This window comes from Schistocerca americana, chromosome 7 (assembly GCF_021461395.2).
Source record: "Schistocerca americana isolate TAMUIC-IGC-003095 chromosome 7, iqSchAmer2.1, whole genome shotgun sequence".
Lineage (NCBI taxonomy): Eukaryota > Metazoa > Arthropoda > Insecta > Orthoptera > Acrididae > Schistocerca > Schistocerca americana.
Genome location: NC_060125.1, coordinates 175,559,822 through 175,580,594, shown reverse-complemented (window position 1 = coordinate 175,580,594; position 20,773 = coordinate 175,559,822). Strand labels below are relative to the sequence as shown.

General features: G+C 38.1%; 1 protein-coding gene across 1 annotated transcript in view; it reads right to left on the bottom strand.

Moving 5' to 3' along the window:
- LOC124622084 (epoxide hydrolase 4-like) overlaps positions 1-20,773 on the bottom strand; it is a 104,906-nt gene that overhangs the window by 30,050 nt on the left and 54,083 nt on the right. Inside the window, exons 2-3 of the mRNA XM_047147660.1 lie at positions 9,959-10,083; positions 9,716-9,828 (exon numbers count right to left, since the gene is read on the bottom strand). Coding sequence (XP_047003616.1) covers positions 9,716-9,828; positions 9,959-10,083 — 238 coding nt within the window. The remainder of the gene's footprint in view (positions 1-9,715; positions 9,829-9,958; positions 10,084-20,773) is intronic.

Genomic DNA, 20,773 nt, shown 5'->3' with positions numbered 1-20,773 from the left:
AGACCAGAATATAAACATCTTAACCAAACTGATGGCATACTCATCATGCATTCCTTGGGTCATAGTACAACTAACTCAGACTGGTCATCGACCAGTTTATAAGCAAGAGTCTGGCGTGGTCCCATTGGAGGGCAATCCTAAATATACCACCTGGGTAATGGTACCATGGTGGTTGACAGTAATGTTGTGCCAGGTACACAGTTTCTACTGGACACTCGGTGGGAACATTACATCCCTTAATCCTCCTCAGCAGCTATCACTTTGGGAGAAAAATTCAGGTGGTGCGTCGTCCAGAGGAACAGCTGTCAGGAGGGACGGCAGTTCATTGACCATGGGAACCACTGCGAAAGGCTGGGGAAGGGTCAGGTTTGTGGAAGTTGCATGAGTCGCCCTGGACCTAGAGGGTCCACTAGGAGTGGAGAAACAGGCAGCTGCTCACCAGGATGGCAAAGGCAACATTTATTTTGTTGGTCTCACTGAAGTCCATGTGTGGAGGCCACTGTATATATCATGGATCTGTGATCAACGGAAATCATCCCACGGCTCCAGGTTGAGAGGCATCTGAACTTGTGGGACCATGCTTGGGATGCACACCTAGTAGGAAGAGGCCTCGACAATGACATGTGCTGGATGCAACACATCTGAGTGGGTGTGCGGAAGGTAGTCACATGAAACCATTTTGCCGGGCAGTGGCTTTCGATCTGGGTAGTCATAAGTGCAGTGTTGGAAAGCATTTCCTTGCAAGTGGCAGCTGTGACATAATCTTCTGTCTGTTCGAGTTTATTGCCTGAGAGATTGAACCTCAACCCTACCCCAGATGGTTGCATGAAAAAACACTTATGCAGGTTGCATTTTAGTCCTTTTGCCGACAGCCTGTGGAACAGGAGCTCTGGTAGTGGCGGTATGCCGCACAGTTTGGAATATCCTGTAGTGATTGAGCAATTAAAAATTGTAATATGGCAGGGACTGAACAGATTTCAACAGGTATTTAATGGCACTTGTCATATGGCACACTGACACCTAGGTAACTTCATGATGCAGCATCCTAGGGAGTTTGAAAATATGCCTCTGCAAGATCAATTTTACAAATAAGATGCTGAGGCTTAATCTTGCAAAGATTTAATTCATAAGTTTCCAATTTAGCTTGGATGCTTATCATTACTTAAAGTTCACCACAAAGTCCTACAATGCTGTTGGGTTTGTGTGACTGTTCCGAGAAACATTGTCCTTTTTGGGCCAAGCTGCCATCAGAAAATTTATTCAGTGAGTGACTTGGTTGTGAGTACGTAAAACTGAAACCTTCCTACAAAAACTAAAACATAACTCCTGCAAGATCCCCTTTTAGCCACATGCTGTGTATGAGGCAAAGGAAACAATGCTTAATGGTGGGCAACAGTACTGTTGCTGATGTGACCCATCATTGCTGGTATGTTTGTTCACAAAGTTGTCCAGATATATGTGAGGGCCCCACCCAGGGTGATGTGTAGAGAGCTGCAACATCATCTTTCATTGTAAACAAACTTTGTGCTGTGTAGGCAGTTTTGTGGGATTGAGCAATTCACATTGCTTTTATTAAATAAAGATCAGATTTCCTCAATAATGTGGTTTCTCACTTCTGAGCTATGTGTAAACTGCACTATAATGACCCTGAGTAAAGAGTTCACATAACTATGCCCACACAAAAATTCTTTCTTAACCCTTGTAAGTCAGTCGCTCAGTGCGCATAAGCCTTTTTTAGCTGCCAAAATTCTAGCCGGAGTGCAATAACTTGTCCTTTTGTTGAGAAATGGCCCTTTAATTGAGGGAAATATTTAAGATGACTCAAGTTCTGCCAGATTTGTTAATGGCTCCAATTTCTGAATTAGGTGATACAGTTCAGGATTTCCTGGCAAGAACATCACCTTTTGTCTTTGCAAGTCAAAAATTTGCCAAAACCACAAAACATAATTTTGTCAGTGCTAAGAGTCCTAGTCTTCAAGTTGTTCATTAAGTGGTGGAAAATCATAATCATAGGTGCTATGGGAGACATTTCTGCTAAATTCACTAGTGCTTGCAATGCCTGTAATATAGCTGTCATCAGCTTCGGATAACCCAGTGCTGTTTGCATTAGTAATGGTTGTAAATGATCCATCATTGAAAACGCACATTACCAGCTAATTACAAAAATGCTGAATATTCAATCTGCATGTGCCGTGTATCCAATCCTCATCAGCATTTTTATAAAAGGCAATTTGCACACAAACTATGGGGATCGTACCAGCTTATTCACAACAAGAAATACATACTGAATACTTCTTGAAAACAGTGCAAGCTATATCAAATCCATATTCTAAAGTAAAGTCCATTCCACATCGTATCACAGTTCCAGCTATAGCAAATAAAGTATGTAATAAAAATGTTTTAGCCAAGCCAAGAGCACACTCCACAGATCACAACTGATTCTGATTCAGAACAGCCCTGGGCCGGCTTATGTGTAGAAATGTGGCATTGACTCGCCGGAGGGCACCATGTGGATAATGGTGTCACTATGGTCAACAGTAATGAGTGTCAGCTACTCATTTTCATAGTTATGCCAGGTGGCACCACTACAGATAACAAATTAGGGGACTGGACAGGCCAGTCAAGGATCTGTACATTCTTTGAAGCATTTGTGGGAAAGTGCTGTGTGGGCTCTTGCATTATCCTACAGGAACATACCATTTGGTACCATGGTCATGAAAGATATGATGACAGGGTTGATCACTCTGACCTCATATTGGCAAGCTTTCAGCCTTCCTTCAGCAATTACCAAACCAGTCCTGATGTTAAATCTAAGTATTCCTTGCACCATCTGGCTCATAGCAGATTATTTGAGTACATGCTGTAAAGTTATTCTAACATGCCCTTAATAAAATCTAGTTAGTGTACAATTGTTTTCATTCAGTCACAGAATGTTTTGGATTGTACAAATGCATAGCTCTTATAAATGTTATATAAAAAAATAAATACAAAACCACAAAATTATGAAGGTCTTAGATTGTGAGAAGGAAAGGACTGAGGACAGGAGTGGACTTGGGATGAAAATCATAATCACAAAAAATGTGAAGGCAAGAGACTGGGAATGGAGTAGCCAACAATAGAGGCTATCACAAGTTAAGGAAAGGAGACCTGTGGGAATGAGGGATCAACTGAAGTGACAGATACCACTTCCACAGTACAAGATCTAGTGCTGCAAATAATTGGGGAGAGGGGGTGGGAGATCAAATTGACACTGGGATTCATGGAGCTTTTAAGTCACCAGTGTTTTAGCACAAAACATGTTCAACAACCAGGTAACTTATTTCACTGTTAGCCACAGGTAAGCACTTGTCTTCCATATGGATAGTTCATGTAAGTATGACAACTAGTCACCATAGTGATATACACCAGTTGCTGCATACCAGGTAGATGACTTATCTGCTTTCACACAAGATCCTACCTCTGCCAGAATGTGAAATACCTGTGGCAGGATTGCAGTAAGAGGTGTTAGGTGGATGTAATGGACAGGTGCTACACCTGAGTTTGTCCATAGAGTAAGGACCCACGTGGTGGTGCAGATTGGGTGCAGAGGTGGCATGCAAATGGACTAGGATTGGACAGGTTGGGTGGCTGATGGAAAAAAGGCATTGGGGCTACAGCAGAACCGTCTATCCCTTATATCAGGCCACAGTAAGTCAAAGCCGTGATGAGGGTCATGGTTGAGTTACTCAAAGCATGAATGATACGAAGGAAGTAAGTGAGGAAAAAACATTTACAGTTCAATGTCTCATAAATAATGAGGATGTTACAGAGTAGTCATTAGTTCAGACAGGAAAAGGAAATTGGCCTTGTAATGTCCTTATTTGCCAAATGTCAATACCAAAATGTTTATAACACGAGCCTTTATGTGCAGTAGTAGTTGTGACATGTTAGTGTCGAACAAACAATTGCAATGTCTGTAATAGGTAAAGATGAAGAAGATCCAATTATCAAAAGAATTAACATACTTAAAAATTATGTTAGTATTAGAGCTGATTGCAATACAAACTGAATGGATATTCTTATGAGAGTATCTTTCAGATCAAACATAAAAAAGTTTAACTTTTCATGTCCAGAACCTCAATCACTGCCCCAATGTGCTCTGTCCTGAATAATTCAAGAGTAATAGTCTGTGGCTCATTAACAGTGATTATTAGAAGAGTTAGTATAAAAAGAGCAGTTTCTCGATTAACAAGTAATAGTATCTGTAAAGACTCTTGACAAGTTATCAGTGTCTTTTGATAACTCCTGCTTTCTGCTGGAGTTGGGATATCCATATATACTAAGGCTGCAGGCAAAGAGCATTTTGATGTGGATTGGGAACAATTATCAAAATGGAGGTTCTGCAATTTTTTAGTGGCTTTGATATGGATACATGTTTTTAGGGAATCTTCAGACACATGGAGGACAACGTTCAGCTACTTTAATTGCAAATGTTATTTATCTAGGCTACCTTCAGCTGTTCAGTTTTACTTCACTTAAGATGAAATCTTTATTGAAAGTTATGCAGGAATAAATCATTTTATGTATCACTGAAAGTAGCTAGATTTACAAACCAAGTATCAATACATATTACAGCACCCTGTCATAAGGAATTTCACTGTGGGATATAAAAGGCAAAAGCTGGACATCAGTCATTACTACCTGACATGAAATCAACACTGAAATCTTGACACATTGTGACAGTACCACGAGATTTAAAAGTGCCACTACGTCAGTACGCGAACACAGCGATAGAGGCGCTCCGCAGCTCAGCCGAGCGCGGAAGCGCCACCTGGCTATGAACGGTGCCGGCCGCATGTCACGACACGGCAGTCGAATGACAGATACGGAGTTAGTAGCATGTAACCCGCTATTGTTTCTACTTTTGTAAATCCATGCAATTTATTAGTGATTAAAGGTTATAACACACATCTATCCCAAAACCTCATGGTACTAGAGCAAGGAGCCTGGTATTGGATTAAGTGACAACTGTCATTTGATAATCACAAAACAAGCAAATACCACTTTGAGGGGTACAGTGCATACTGTCAACAGTAAAATTCAATAATAGTCAAGGTTGCAAGACCAGTAGCTCACTATTCAATCGAAGAAAGCAAGTGTTCCTTAGTTCTCTTAACTAATCAGATGCTGCCAAATGATCAATGTAGATATTACAGTTATCTCTGAGAAGGACTTACCATGAATGCACAAAATACTTTCTTTCATAATACACAATGACAACAATGATTTCACATTTCACTATTGAATACTGCAAAAATAAACTGCAATGTTAGAGTGGTATACAACTGCAATTTTCTCATTTGAGAATTCAAAGCAGTTCTGATCATGTTTAACGATTCAGTGTACATAAGATGATTCAGAATAACATGATGTGACAACTGAATGTCAAATCAAGAGTGAGCTTTGTTAGACATAAGTTAAGTGTACATGTAGAATTTTCACAGGTTTATGGAGGTTGATTATGATGATCAACTTTCTGCCAACAGAAGGATTGTGACTCTGCCAGTTGTTTGCTTTTTTTTTATCCCAAATGAAATACTTTTCCGTTAAGATGCTAATTTACAGATTCTTTAACAGAAAATGAAAAAAAAGACGTGCCTTTGACAAACAATATAGTTTCTTGCAGTTGATAACAGCTGCTGGTGCTGCCTCCAGAAGTTGTTGCTCACAGCTGCATCTTTATGGTATTTTGTACCCCTGAAAATTCTCCTATATAATGGACACTACATAAAATTATGTATGAAGAATGAGTGAAACCCTCAAAGTCTTGCTTGGATGTCAAATCACAGTTTAGTGTGATTTTTAAAACAAGGATGTTGTTATTTTTTCACTTGGGATCAGAAATTTTCTTAATGCTTTTGACAATGTTACTCTGGTAGATGCCTTTCTGTCCAATCACCAAGTTATAGTGTATTCTCTAACATGACAAAATCCAGTTTTGCAGCCACATTTTGGACAAAAATTTTGATCTGTTATCAAACTGAATATTAGAGCAATTAACTTTTCCATTCATTCTAATTTGGAAAACAACTTCTGCAGACAATAAATATTCCAGTGCCCAAAAATGTATCTAGGAGGGAACAGTTGAGCTTCAGTTTCCTCAGCCACTATTTAACACTTCCCTATGGACCAACTATTATGTCTTGTCAGCATGTTAATTATTGGATTTGTCAATATTAACGGTAGAGAGCAGTCAGGCTCCCTTCCCATGCTCCCAAACCCCATCTACCCAGGACAGAATTTCATAACTGGTGTACCTAATCTGTCTGAATTACTGTTATCCCATGTGAAAGTGTGTGCACGTTTTCTAAATGTTTGGGAACTGTAACTGATATGGGATGTGGGTGGCAGCCTTTATTTATCTGGCTGTATGTGGGAAATACCCTAAAATTCACATCCAGGCTGGCCAGCACACTGGCCATCATTAATCCACCTGGTGGATTCGATGTGGGACTGGCATATTTTCCCAAATCCCACAAGAGGCACATTAAAGCATGCAGCTATCTCGGCAAGCCATGGACCATATCCTATGTCACTTATAATAATGGGGTACAGAGGAGTTTTGATGAGTATCTGTTGTCAAACAAGACATAATTTTCCCTGAAAATGTAAATCCTAAAGCAAATATTTGAAGACAACCATTGTGTGACTTGACAAAGAAGAAAAATTTAAAGTTCCATTGATAATGGGGATATTAGAGTGAGCATGAAGATTAGGGAAGGAAATCAATCATGTTCTTTTCAAAGGAACTATTCTTCCAGCTGCCGTTCACAGAAACCATGCAAAATCTATATCTGCATGGCGTTTCTGATTCACTGCAAATGTATCAGAGTTTAAAAACTTAATGATCTTTCTGCACCTTGTATTGGATGAATCAGTTAAGTAATACAAGTGAAGAACCTTAAAGAAAGAGTCTTAAAGGTACCAAACATAGATAAATACATTAGTAAAAAGTTTAGTAGTTTGCTAATTTGATGAGCTACATTTTTTAATTAATTCCTTTACCTGGAGAAAGTGCATAAAATACAAAGAAATGATAAAACATGGACACTCAAGTCTTAAATTCACCAACTTGTCTGGTGCCTTCTCAGTATCAGTCTAAGCCTAATCTTCTTCCAGTGATTATTAAGCTGCGTGGAGTGGCTGCGTGGTCTAAGGTGCCATGTCACGGATTGTGCGGCCCTTCCTGCCGCAGGTTCAAGTCCTCCCTTGGGTGTGTGTGTGTGTGTGTGTGTGTGTGTGTGTGTGTGTTGTTCTTAGCATAAGTTAGCTTAAATATTGTGTAAGTCTAGGGACCAATGACCTTAGCAGTTTGGTCCCTTAGAAATTCACACACATTTGAATATTTAATTATTAAGTTATACAAACCATTAATGATGAAGCAATACATCACAGGCTATTTTTTTTAGTCCTTTCTTATTTATAGTTACTCAGTACTTCACATGAACAGCTTGTAGGTAATATGTAGATTTCACACCACAGATCAGTTAAGTTACATACATTACCAGTGGTTTGACAGAATTCTTACATGGTAAATACACAGAGCTGACATAGAAGTTTGCAAGTTTACTGCTGGATCTAGAGTAATTGACATAGATATTCATATTTCAACTGTCTGTTACAGACTGACATTTTAATTTACAGGATCACCACCACACAACAACAGACTGAAATTTATGTGATGAAATATTAAACACAGAAGTTTTTGAGTTCATTATTGAGCCTATATATAGCTGCATGCAGTACATATGTTACAAATTGGTAAGAATTTACATTATAGGTATTAACATAAAAGATAGAAAAAGTAAAATATATAGTAGGCATTAAACTAAATTTGCTGCACCAAATTTCTGAGACATCACAGTATAAAAATGAGTGGTGTCTTGGAATCCTATCCTGATACATTTGAATTACAGAAATTTAAGATAAACTAATTACATTCTCTGAATCAAGAACAATCAGTCTACAAAACTGACTAGGTTCTTGATTCAAGAGGTTGGTTCTTAAGCTTCAGTTTTGACACATATTTTTGCATATGAATGAATTTATGATGCCTTCAATTATCATACCTCCTGAACTAATCAGTTTTAAGTGAAAACAACTGCCCCCCAATGTTCTGGGTCAGGTAAATTATATACATAATAACAACAATAATAATAATAAGAAGAAGAAGAAATCCTTTACCAATTTGAGAAGCTGATAAATATGTGTACACTTATGGTGTAATCGCGATTCTATTAGTTACGATAACGAGATAATGATGGTTGGCTGTAGCTTGTTAAATGGTGGAATTAAAATGTTACATTTCAGAGGCAAATGATCAGATGAACTTTACTTTCACACAGGAAACTGTGCTGTAGAAAATGTGATGACAATATAAAAGTGCAAAGGCAGAGTTGGGCAAATGGGTAAAACAATAGCAGCCTATATTCTCTCTAAAATTTGCTACGAGTTCATCACCAACAGATCAGTCCTAGAATGCACAGATTAATCAACCTCTCATGACTTATTCCTTTTCACACCTGACAAACATTGCAGCCCAACTGCAGTGAAGATCTTACTCAAGCTATAAAGAAAGAAATGTGTCATCCAGTAGGATTCTGACACATTTAGACAATACCAACTTTGACAAAACAATAGAAGTCCTATCAATTATCTCTATTGCTCACTCAGTCTAAACAATTTGGGAAAAAGGTGTGAAATAACCACATGGTAGTTGAAGTAACATCACCACAAAACATGCCCAAGTAACTTCAAACCATTTCTTCCTTTTCTCAGGTTTTCTCAGCTAGGCACCTGCACGCACACCATTAATTTATACCCTTCCCCTGACACATACACCATTCCTTTGCTATGGCTCTTGAAATTACGAGGCATACACGTATCATTTCAAATTTTGTCAGCCCCAACTTAAATTATGTTGAAATAGGATTCCTGTAGCTGTTTCAGGGACAAATCTGGACTCATTCTTGAAAGACATATACTTATTGCTGTAAGTAAAAATTTCTTTCTCCCTTGTTAAATTCCCACAATACTCAAAGCAGCTGTGCCTCCACAGTGTTACTTAGTTTCCTAATTTTTAATGAGTTCTTTCTGAAAATAGTGACTTTGAAATTACTTTTTTCTATTGCCTTTTCCTTTAAGTCTTCTAGTTTTGTTTCCAATTTGCCTCCTTTAGTAGTCTACTTTTGATCTTCTTTGCTTTTATAACAGACTGGGTGTGCTGATTTTTTTTATCAATCTTCTGAAATATTCATATGCTGTGCCTTGATTCATTCACCTCCATCTTCATTGTTGTCATCAGGTCTAGTACAGTACATATTTCACTTTATCAATGAGATTACACTCCATTCTTGCTTATTTATTTATTTATTTATTTAGTCACTGTATTTTTAGCACACAGGTGTAACACCATGAAGCCCTCCCAATTATTCAAAATTTACTTGTCATCAATAACATTACTTGCCTCAGAATGGGGAAACTATTCAAAAAACACACCCTCATTTTTTAAAAATAAAGCTGCAGGGTGAACAACTTAACTACTTACCCTGTAATTTGGTCCTTGCTAATTGTAAAATATTTGAAAGTGAAAAAAATTATGACAAACACAAGAATAAGCAATTATACTGAGTGACGTGTGTCATAAATTTTAAAGAATAATACACCAGGAACATACCCAAATATTCTACAAGCTGTTTGACATCATCTACAAGTAAATCCATTGAATAACTGCTTACAGACTCAGGTTTTTCTGAGTCCCCATATCCCCGCATATCGTATGCAACAACCCTGTAATAGAATACATAGTAAATTTTTTAAACTGAGCTTTAATAGCTTGTTTGTTCTATTACTTCCGTATATAGATCTAATTCATATGGCTTCTATGAGTGATAATATACTAATGTTTTTAAGTTCATACCAGTAATCCTTTGAAAATTCCTTTATTTGATGCCGCCAAGAATACCAAAATTCAGGGAAACCATGGATGAAGAGCATAAGAGGTTTCAAGTGATCGCCTTTCTCGACATAATGCAGTTGGATTCCCTGAAAATATTATTACATTTTACAACTTGAGAAATTTCTCCAGCACTGAGAGCCAAGAAGTATTGCAATAAAAACATTTAAAAAAGAAACATTTTACGTTATTTTTAATTGGTGTACAATGACAAATTTTGTTGTCCATGTTTTCACTACTGCATAAATTGTGTTTAATGTGCATGAGAAGACAACAATTTTGGAACTTATTGTCATTGTGTGGAAACAGTAATACTGATACAGAATGAGAATTTCACTCTGCAGCGGAGTGTGCGCTGATATGAAACTTTCTGGCAGATTAAAACTGTGTGCCCGACCGAGACTCGAACTCGGGACCTTTGCCTTTCGCGGGCAAGTGCTCTACCATCTGAGCTACCGAAGCACGACTCACGCCCGGTCTCACAGCTTTACTTCTGCCAGTATCTCGTCTCCTACCTTCCAAACTTTACAGAAGCTCTCCTGTGAACCTTGCAGAACTAGCACTCCTGAAAGAAAGGATACTGCGGAGACATGGCTTAGCCACAGCCTGGGGGATGTTTCCAGAATGTTCCCAGGCTGTGGCTAAGCCATGTCTCCGCAGTAGCCTTTCTTTCAGGAGTGCTAGTTCTGCAAGGTTTGCAGGAGAGCTTCTGTAAAGTTTGGAAGGTAGGAGACGAGATACTGGCAGAAGTAAAGCTGTGAGACCGGGCGTGAGTCGTGCTTCGGTAGCTCAGATGGTAGAGCACTTGCCCGCGAAAGGCAAAGGTCCCATGTTCGAGTCTCGGTCAATGCACACAGTTTTAATCTGCCAGGAAGTTTCAGTAATACTGATGATTCCACATTTTTACATGTACCTTTTTCACTGTTATATCACTGCAGTAGATCTGTAACTGCAGCTGAGATGTTCTATTTTCACAAAGAGACGTAAAAGAATGGCGAGTCTGTCAATATGAAGAATATTTATGAAATCATGTAGAAAGTTATTTTTGTTAGAAGTTATGGATTGCAGTGAGAAAAGTGAGCATGTTGGTGAAATTTGCACACTCTGTAACATTTTGAATAAATTATGAAGACCATTGACAGCAATGCAGAAGCAGTTCAAAAAACAAGAAAGTTGACAATGAAATAGATGGCAGAGGTCTTGCAGATATTAGATACTGAAGTAGCAATTTTTGAACACAATGATCCTGACAGGCAGAGAAGCATGAAGATGAAGAGATATACTTGACTTGCTCTGAAATGCTGCAAAAACTTGCACATAAATTAAAGAAAAACTAATGGCTTATTTAAAGTTTCTACAGAAAAGAACATCAGAGCTGGTAAACATACAAAATAAAAAGGAATGTTACAAAACAAATGGTTCACAAAGCACACCAAGAGTCATGGGTCTCATTCGTAAGCATCTTATAACACAATATACATGGTAGGCAGCAATGTGCATACAAAGTCATGAAAGCCCTCAACAAGGAAGAAAAAGTGACTGCCTCACTGAACATTATGCCCCATAAACAACAGATAAATCACTATACAGGCTTGAGGCATATACAGAAGGCCAAAGATGACGATTGAGAAAACATGTACAATGAAGCAGTAGATCCAATTCCTACAGAGGATCTATAAGTACAAGAGGCTTTGCAAGGCGTGAAGAATAGAAAAGCTACTGGAATAGATGGAATAAATGCAGAACTAATTAAATATGCAGGGTTACCACTAGATAAAAGATTTTTACAATTAATAAATGAACTGCAAGATCCCAGCCCAGACCCTTGGTATACAGCAGAAGTAAACTCTCTTTTCCAAAAACGGAAATATCACTATTGTAAAAATTATCGTGCCATGCATCTTTTGAATATTGGATGCAAACTATACTCATAGATAATCAATAACTGCATGAAGAATATCACAGAAGCTCTTATTTCTGAAGAGAAAAACGGATTTAGATCAGATCATTCATGCACAGACAATGTGGTTGGAATTAAAAACATTGTAGAAAATCACAGAGAATTTAATATAGAAACCCATATGCCCTTTATTGACCTTGAGAAGGCTTTTGACCATGTGAGCTATGATAGCCTGTAGAAGATTATGTCTGAATGATAGCCTGTAGAAGATTATGTCTGAATGTGGATGTTCTTATTATGGAACAGAGGTAGTGCAAAGTCTTTACAAAACTATATAAATTGTTACAGAGACATGTAGGAATCAATTAGAAGAATACAATGACTTCATTCTTTGCAAATGGAAATGTGAGGTATGTAAAGGAGTTAAGGTAACAAATGAGTAATACCTGAAGTACTTTTGTTCGCTGATGACATTATTATTCAAAAGAATGAATATGACCTCTGAAGATCAGCTGAATGAAATTTGCAAATTTCTAGTAACAAAACAAAAATAATGGAAATCTGAGGAAAATTTCCAGTCAGGTCAAAAACTGTTTTCTATAATTCACTTTTAGAACAATTATCTCAAATCTGTTATTTAGGCTGTGCTATAAGTTCTGATTTTGACTCTGATGTTCAAAATAAAATACACAAATTCCAAGCCGTCTGTGGTACCATTAGCAGAACATTGGCCGTAAAGTACAAAAACAGACTATCATGAAATTCTATAAAGTAGTGGCGGTTCCTGTGTTATCCATAGAGATGAGGTTCCCAAAAAGAAAAAGGACTGCACAAGAAGAGAGATGATTAGAAATGAAGACATTAGAAAAGAATTAAATATTTTCAGCATGAATGAAAAAATTCAAAACTATCATGAAGATTGGAGATAACACCTCATGAGAACACCAGGTCTCAGAATTCCGCAGAAGACACTGAACTACAAGGTGAATGGGAAAAGAAATATTGGAAGACCTCAAAAAAGAGGAAGATGGAGGTGTAATTTCCCGCCTCTACGTGACAATAATCCTTAGTCATGACTAGTGGATGTATTTTTTATTCTACATGTTTTAATTATAGTTAAAAGGCAAACTTTGATAGGAAGTTAATAAATTGTGACGGTAGTGGTTGTATGCCCAGCTGCTTGAACAGATGCCAGCAGTGAGATGTAACAGATGTATTATGATGTTAATGAACTGCCTGATACTGACATATTATGAAATGTGCAATACCTGAGCATGCAAGATCTGAAACATTGCTTTTTCTTAAATAACTAAGTAATATAGTATTCAGGATTAATGAATGCTAGATAGTTGATCAATGGGGATATAAAATGGTACATAACTTTAATTTGAAATTTGAAAACACAATTTTTTGTATTGTATGTGAACAATTTGATTAGATTAGTACTTGTTCCATAGATCATGAATACGGTACTTCGTAATAATGTGGAATTGGGAAATTACCCACTTACTATATCCAAAAATTCATCTAATGAGTAGAAGGAGTTGCCATTAAGAAATTCTTCTAATTTCCTTTTAAATGCTATGTGGCTATCTGTCAGACTTTTGATGCTATTAGGTAAGTGACCAAAGACTTTTGTGGCAGCATAATTTACCCCCTTCTGAGCCAAAGTTAGATTTAACTTTGAGTAGTGAAGATCATCCTTTCTCCTAGTGTTGTAGCCATGTACACTGCTATTACTTTTGAATTCGTTCGGATTGTTAATAACAAATTTCATAAGTGAATATATATATTGTGAGGCTACAGTGAAGATTTCTAGCTCTTTAAATAAGTGTCTGCAGGGTGATCTTGGATGAGCTCCAGCAATTATTCTGATTACACGCTTTTGTGCGATGAACACTCTTTTACTCAATGATGAGTTACCCCAGAATATGATGCCATATGAAAGCAGAGAATGAAAATAGGCGCGGTAAGCTAATTTACTCAGATGTATATCGCCAAAATTTGCAATGACCCTAATAGCATAAGAAACTGAACTCAAACGTTTCAGCAGATCCTCAGTGTGTTTTTTCCAGTTCAACCTCTCATCAATGCATACACCTGGAAATTTTGAATATTCTACCTTAGCTATTGATTTCTGATCGAAGTCCATATTTATTAATTGGGTCATTCCATTTACTGTGTGGAACTGTATATACTGTGCTTTGTCAAAGTTTAATGACAGCCCATTTGCAGAGAACCACTTAATGTTTTTCTGATGAACACCGTTTACAATTTCACCAGTTAATTCTTGTCTGTCGGGTGTGATAGCTATACTTGTATCATTGGCAAAAAGTATCAGCTTTGCATCTTCGTGAATATAGAATGGCAAGTCATTAACATATATTAAGAACAGCAGAAGACAAGACCAAATCTTGCGGCACCCCATTCTTGATTGTTCCCCAGTTTGAGAAATCACCAGTTTTTTGCATATTATGTGAACTGTTTATTTCAACTTTCTGCACTCTTCCAGTTAGGTATGATTTAAACCATTTGAGCACTGTCCCATTCATACCACAGTATTTGAGCTTATCTAGAAGTATTCCACGATTTACACAATCAAAAGCCTTTGATATATCACAAAAAATCCCGACGGGTGACTTCTGGTTACTCAGAGCATGTAATATTTCATTAGTGAAAGTATATATAGCATTTTCCGTTGAAAAACCCTTCTGGAAACCAAACTGACATTTTGTTAAAACTTTATTTTTACAAAGGTCTGAAGCTCTCTACAATACATTGCTTTTTCGAGAATTTTGGATAAGGCAGTCAGAAGAGAGATTGGACGGTAGTTGTTGACATCAGTCGTATCCCCTTTTTTATGCAGTGGTTTAACAATGAGATACTTCAGTCTATCTGGGAAAATGCCCTGCTTCAGAGAGCTATTACATATGTGGCTAAGAATCCCACTTATTTCTTGGGAACAAGCTTTTATTATACTGCTGGAAATGCCATTAATTCCATTTGAGATTTTATTCTTGAGAGAGTTTATTATCTTCCTAATTTCAGAAGGAGAGGTGGGTGGAATTTCAATTGTATCAAATGGTGTGGGTAAGGCCTGTTCCATTAACTGCCTTCCTTCTTCTAATGAACATTTGGATCCTATTTTCTCTACAACATTTAAAAAATGATTATTCAAAATGTTTTTGACTTCTGGCTTGTTGTTTATCAAGTTTCCATTCGCTTTGATGGTGATACCGTCATCCTGTACTCTTGGTTGTCCTGTCTCCCTTGTAATAATATTCCAAATTGTTTTGATTTTGTTATCAGAGGTATTAATCTCAGACATGATGCACAAGCTTCTAGACTTTTTAATAATCTTTCTTAATGTAGCAGAGAAGTTTTTATAATATTTGGCTGTTTCTGGGTCATTACTCTTTCTTGTTGTTAGATACAGTTCCCTTTTGTGGTTACAAGATATTTTTATTCCTTTAGTAAGCCAAGGTTTTTTGCATGGTTTCTTATAATTAGATTTAACTACTTTCTTGGGGAAACAGTTTCCAAATTCTCTTACAAGTGTATCATGAAATAAGTTATATTTTAAATTAGCATCGGGTTCCTTGTACACCTGTTCCCAGTCTAACTGCTGAAGATTTTCTCTGAAATTTCATTTTTTTGTTAAGTCATTAATTGAACACACAACTTCGGAGGGTAGTTTTGAATTACTGAACGGATCTATGTCATATACTGTTGTAACTAGCTGAGCATCATGATCAGAAAGCCCATTCTCAACAGGACAAGAATTTATGTTTTTAAACTTATCTTGGTCTATAAAAATGTTATCTATCAATGTGCTGCTGTCCTTTACTACCCGAGTAGGAAAATTAATGACAGATGTGAAATTGAAAGAACCGAGCAAGACTTCCAGGTCATTCTTCCTATTACATTCTTTGGTTGGTTGGTTTGGGGAAGGAGACCAGACAGCGAGGTCATCGGTCTCATCGGATTAGGGAAGGACGGGGAAGGAAGTCGGCCGTGCCCTTTCAAAGGAACCATCCCGGCATTTGCCTGGAGCGATATAGGGAAATCACGGAAAACCCAAGTCAGGATGGCCGGACGCGGGATTGAACCGTCGTCCTTCCGAATGCGAGTCCAGTGTTTAACCACTGCGCCACCCCGCTCGGTATATTACATTCTTTCAGCGAATTAATACTGAAGTCCCCACAAATAATAATTTGCTTTCTCCTATCAGACAGAGAGCACAACAAGGCATCCAAGTTTTCCAGGAATAAATGAAAGTTTCCTGAAGGGGACCTATATACTGTTACAATTATAAAAGAGCCCTCCTTCAGTTTAAGTTAACAGGCACATGCTTCTATATGTTGCTCTAGACAAAACTTTTTTGTATCTAAGCTTTCTACACAGTGATAACTTTTGACATATATGGCAACTTCTCCTCCAACCTTATTCTCTCTACTCATATGTGCAGCTAGTTTATAACCACTGATATTTACCTTTTCCATATCAGACACAACGTGATGCTCAGACAGGCATAGTATATCTATCATTATCAGATTCAATGTCATCTAAACAAATCAGGAGCTCATCTACTTTATTCTTCAATCCCGGAATATTTTGGTGAAAAATGGTAACATTATTTTTTACTTAACTTTTGTGAGACTCTACTTTTTTCTTTAATCCACCAATATTTTGGTTAAATATGAAAACATTATTATTTACTTTCCTGTTGTGAGAATTTTGTGAGTTTTGGACTTCTTTAGCACCTGCCTGCCTGAACTTCTCATTGGACACTGATATTAGTCATCCATGAGTACTAGTGTCCCCCCTTATGGATTTTGCTAACAACTCTGCCAGTTTACCCTTCCCTTTCCTATTGAGATGTAGGCCATGCCTTGTGAAATCCCCCCTCCTATCAATAGCCTCGACAGGAACCAATCCAATGTCTGACAGAGTGGCTGCCCTACGCAACTGATCCAACTCCATATTTACCCTCCTGACAGAGTGGTTCAACTGGGGCTGATCATGCCGCACGAAAGCAGGCACCAGCCCAACATTGGTATGGGTCGTTGCTGAGGCTATTTTCACCAGATCACACTCAACGCTGTAGCCCTGATCCCTATCAATACTGTTTCCCACTCCACCCACTATCATCACATGATCCTGCTTTGTGAATCCCTTGCACAAGGAACCTATATCCTCTACCCACTGGCTAAGACTTGCACTTGGCTTGAAAAAGTTTGTGACCTGGTACCTGTCACCTAATTTTTCCTGCAAAATCTGGCCCATACTCTTCCATGGCTGCTACCTAGCAATAGAACTTTCCTCTTACTTTCTACTTTTTTTTTTTTTTAAACAGATGGGTTCCTAGTGAGATTCTGTTGCATCTTATCTACTTCTACTGGAGCCTCTTCCTTACTTAACTGTGGTAGCAAGGCAAATATATTGGTTGTGCCAATTGGGAAACTGTCAGACACTGTCCTCTTTCCGTGGCCTCTGTTCCCAGCTACCACTTCCCATCGCTGTTTGCCCTCCTCCCCCCTTAACCTCTTCAGTTCCTCCCTTGCTCTGTCCAGATCAGCCTGAAGGGCTCTAATTTTCTCCTCCTGTTCATCTATAATCCTATCTCTTGAGCAAACCCTGCAAAAGAATGGAAGAGTCTCGTTTGCTTCCCCAATTCCCACGCCGCTACAATTTCCCCAATGAAACCACCTGTCACAACAGCTGCACAAAACCCCTGAACTAACTTCCCTACTGCAGCTCACACACTTAGTATCCATGGTAGTTTGGAAATTAGTTAAGAGATTTACTAAGCGATAATGATAATATATTAAATACAGATGCAAAAGGACACTAAATATGTTTTGGAATTAATACGTTAGTAAACTATTACCAAATGCACTTAAATTTGTGGTATAAAGCTAAATATGCAAGATCAAAAATTAGGCCTAAACAGCCGAATGTAACCAAAACGAACTTTTTGGGATAAGTGGAAGAATACGTAAACAAAAGAAAAACCTTTAATGGCAAGCTTGAAGAGCACACTATTGAATGTATTTAATTAGTTAATCTATACCAAATGCACTTAAGATTGCGGTATAACGCTAAGTATGCACACTCGGAAAGTAAAGCAAAGCCGCAAAATATAAACAAAACAAACTTTTCAGGATTACTGGAACAATACGTAAATAAAAGAAAAACCTTTAATGGTGAGCTTGAAAGGCACCCTAATGAACGCATTTAATCAGTTAAACTACAGCAAATGCACTTCCAATTGCGGTATATGATGATACTTTGATAATGTATGGTTCATTGTTTCGTCTCATGATATTTTCTATGCCTTGTGCAAAATGTGATGTTTAGCAAAGCTAAGACATACCCAGATAAAATTATATATAAATGAAGGCAAGTGTTAAGAGCACAATGCCAGTAGCGAAATGTGTAAAAGAATACCAGAGTGTGATAAATAAGGAAAAAAGACTTCTGACAAGAGTGTAAATTTTTCATTAATGGTTGTAACATTATTGATTATTAACAGGTAAATTGATTTTTAAAGTGAAAAACTTTGTAAAATAATTATGATGTACTGGAATTAATTATGAGTGATTTTACACTAAAGAAATGTACAGTGTTGAATGTAATAAAGCTATAAATGTACATATGGCAGAGGCTGTGAAGGAATGTTTTTGTGGAGACTGATTTGATGAGTAAACTACACTCTTTGTCTTTCATATTTATTGAACAAAGGAAAATTACCAGTTATATTAATTTTACGTATTGTAAAACCTGGACTAGTTCATCTTACGTAAAAGATGTGTATCTAGATTGAACTGTAACTTGGCAATTTAACAACTACCACTTTCACTAGCATGTGGTGCTGTGATATGATAACAGTCTATAAAAATGCACTAGTTAGTTATACTACAGTTATTTGGTTACCATTTTGGTGAAGTTATACACGGGCATGCAGGAGACTTTTTTGGTTTGGACACATAATGGGAACAGAACAAGCAATAATATCCGAACATAAAGTTAAATATAGAAAAGGCATAGGAGTACAACCGACAGAGATTTTGACCATGGAAGACAAGAAAATGGGTTATCATGGAGGCTGAGATGTGGGACACAGCCAGGGTTGGTTCAAGAATATTTTTCCACGCAAACAACTTATTATTTGGCATGCCACCTACCCCTTTTTATCTCATACACTCTCGCTCCTGACAATTTTGGCTGCTAATTGTGACACACACTGTACACAAATTTTGCACTTTAGCGCCCCTCTCAGCTTGGCACACCAAGTGGCAGCTTGTGTCGCTTGGGCTTTAAAACAGAACTGGAAATGGCGGGAGCTATAGGATTCCCATCAATATTCTATCTAGTCCCTGTCCTCCACTTGTCACTACTTACCTTTTCCTGCTCGCCTTCTAGCCTCGTACACATTTTCAACCATCTCAGTGCATGTGTGTGGGCGTGCACACGTAAGCGCATACATGTCTGCTCTCTGATGCGAAAGTTCATTGAGAAGCGATCTCTGGGATAATGGGATAGGTAGTGGGGTACAGAAGAGGTGTGGGTGGAGAAGGGGGGAGAGAGCATGGTAAGGTTGGAGGAAGATGTTGTAGTGTTGCCTGTGAAAGTGTGCAAGGGCTGTGGTGGGATAGGATGGCGGGTGTTCTTGGGTGGGGTGGGGAGGGGGGAAGAGAATGCAGTGGGATTAGGAAGAGGGGATATAGCGTATAGTGGCACATGGAGAACAGGGACTAGAATAGGCTGTGGCCAAGGGCGGGGGGAGGAGGAGCAACAGGAATTAAGGATATGGTGCACAATTCCGAAAAACTGGTGTTGGTGGGAAGAAGCCAGATGCCACTGGATGTGACACAGACAGCAGCATAGCACATTCCCCCAGCCAATGATGAGAAATTCACTGTCTCTGTTAATGACATTATTTGCTAGTCTAATCTCTACCTTAACCTTAAGCACATGGTCCCAGTGCCAAGACACATCAGCAACTACTGTACCTGTGCATTCTCGTATATTTCATCTCGTGCCCCTCAGTTAAACCGTACTTGATCCCGAAGATATCTCCAGTTATAGGAGTCTTGTACAGTCGTGGTCCCAGGGAAGGTTTCTGGGCACGATCACAGTTTTATTTTCTCCTCCCAACTTCCCCAAATACAATTTCCTGTCACTCCCATCTTCAACGTACTACAGTTGCCTATGATTTAATAATAATAATAATAATAATAATAATAATAGTAATAACAACAATAAAATATATGACACGTTTTAAAAATTTAATAATATTTTGCTTTGCATTAATGCTCATCACATCACTCATTCATAAGTTACAAGACAGTAGCGAGCCAGTGGGTGTGTTGGACCTTCCATCGAGCTACGGACCCCTTGAAGATGTCTCCCACAGTCAGAGACGAAACGTTGGCAATTCACACAGAATTCATCAACCGACCACGGCATAACAGCCCGGATAATTATAATGTACTGCACTAACAGTTACTACTTTTCGAAGAAAGGGAAGTTGCTTCATACAAATCCTCAAGAGATAAAAAAGCTGTATGGCATGCATGTACTTATGGGATGCATTACATATCCTCGTACACGTATGTACTGGCAGAAGTCATTGCGTATGCCAACTATTGCAGATTGTATGCCTAGAGACAGGTTCTTCACTCTCAGAACAGCACTGCATGTTGTGGACACTAACAACATTCCACGTGAATCAGAAACTAACAGATTGTGGATACTACAACCTACAATTACTGTTGTACGCAGTGCCTGTTTGAGACTTCCACGCCCCTCTGAAAATGATTATTCCATTGATGAGCAAATGGTACCATTTACTGGACGCTGCACATTGTCTCAGT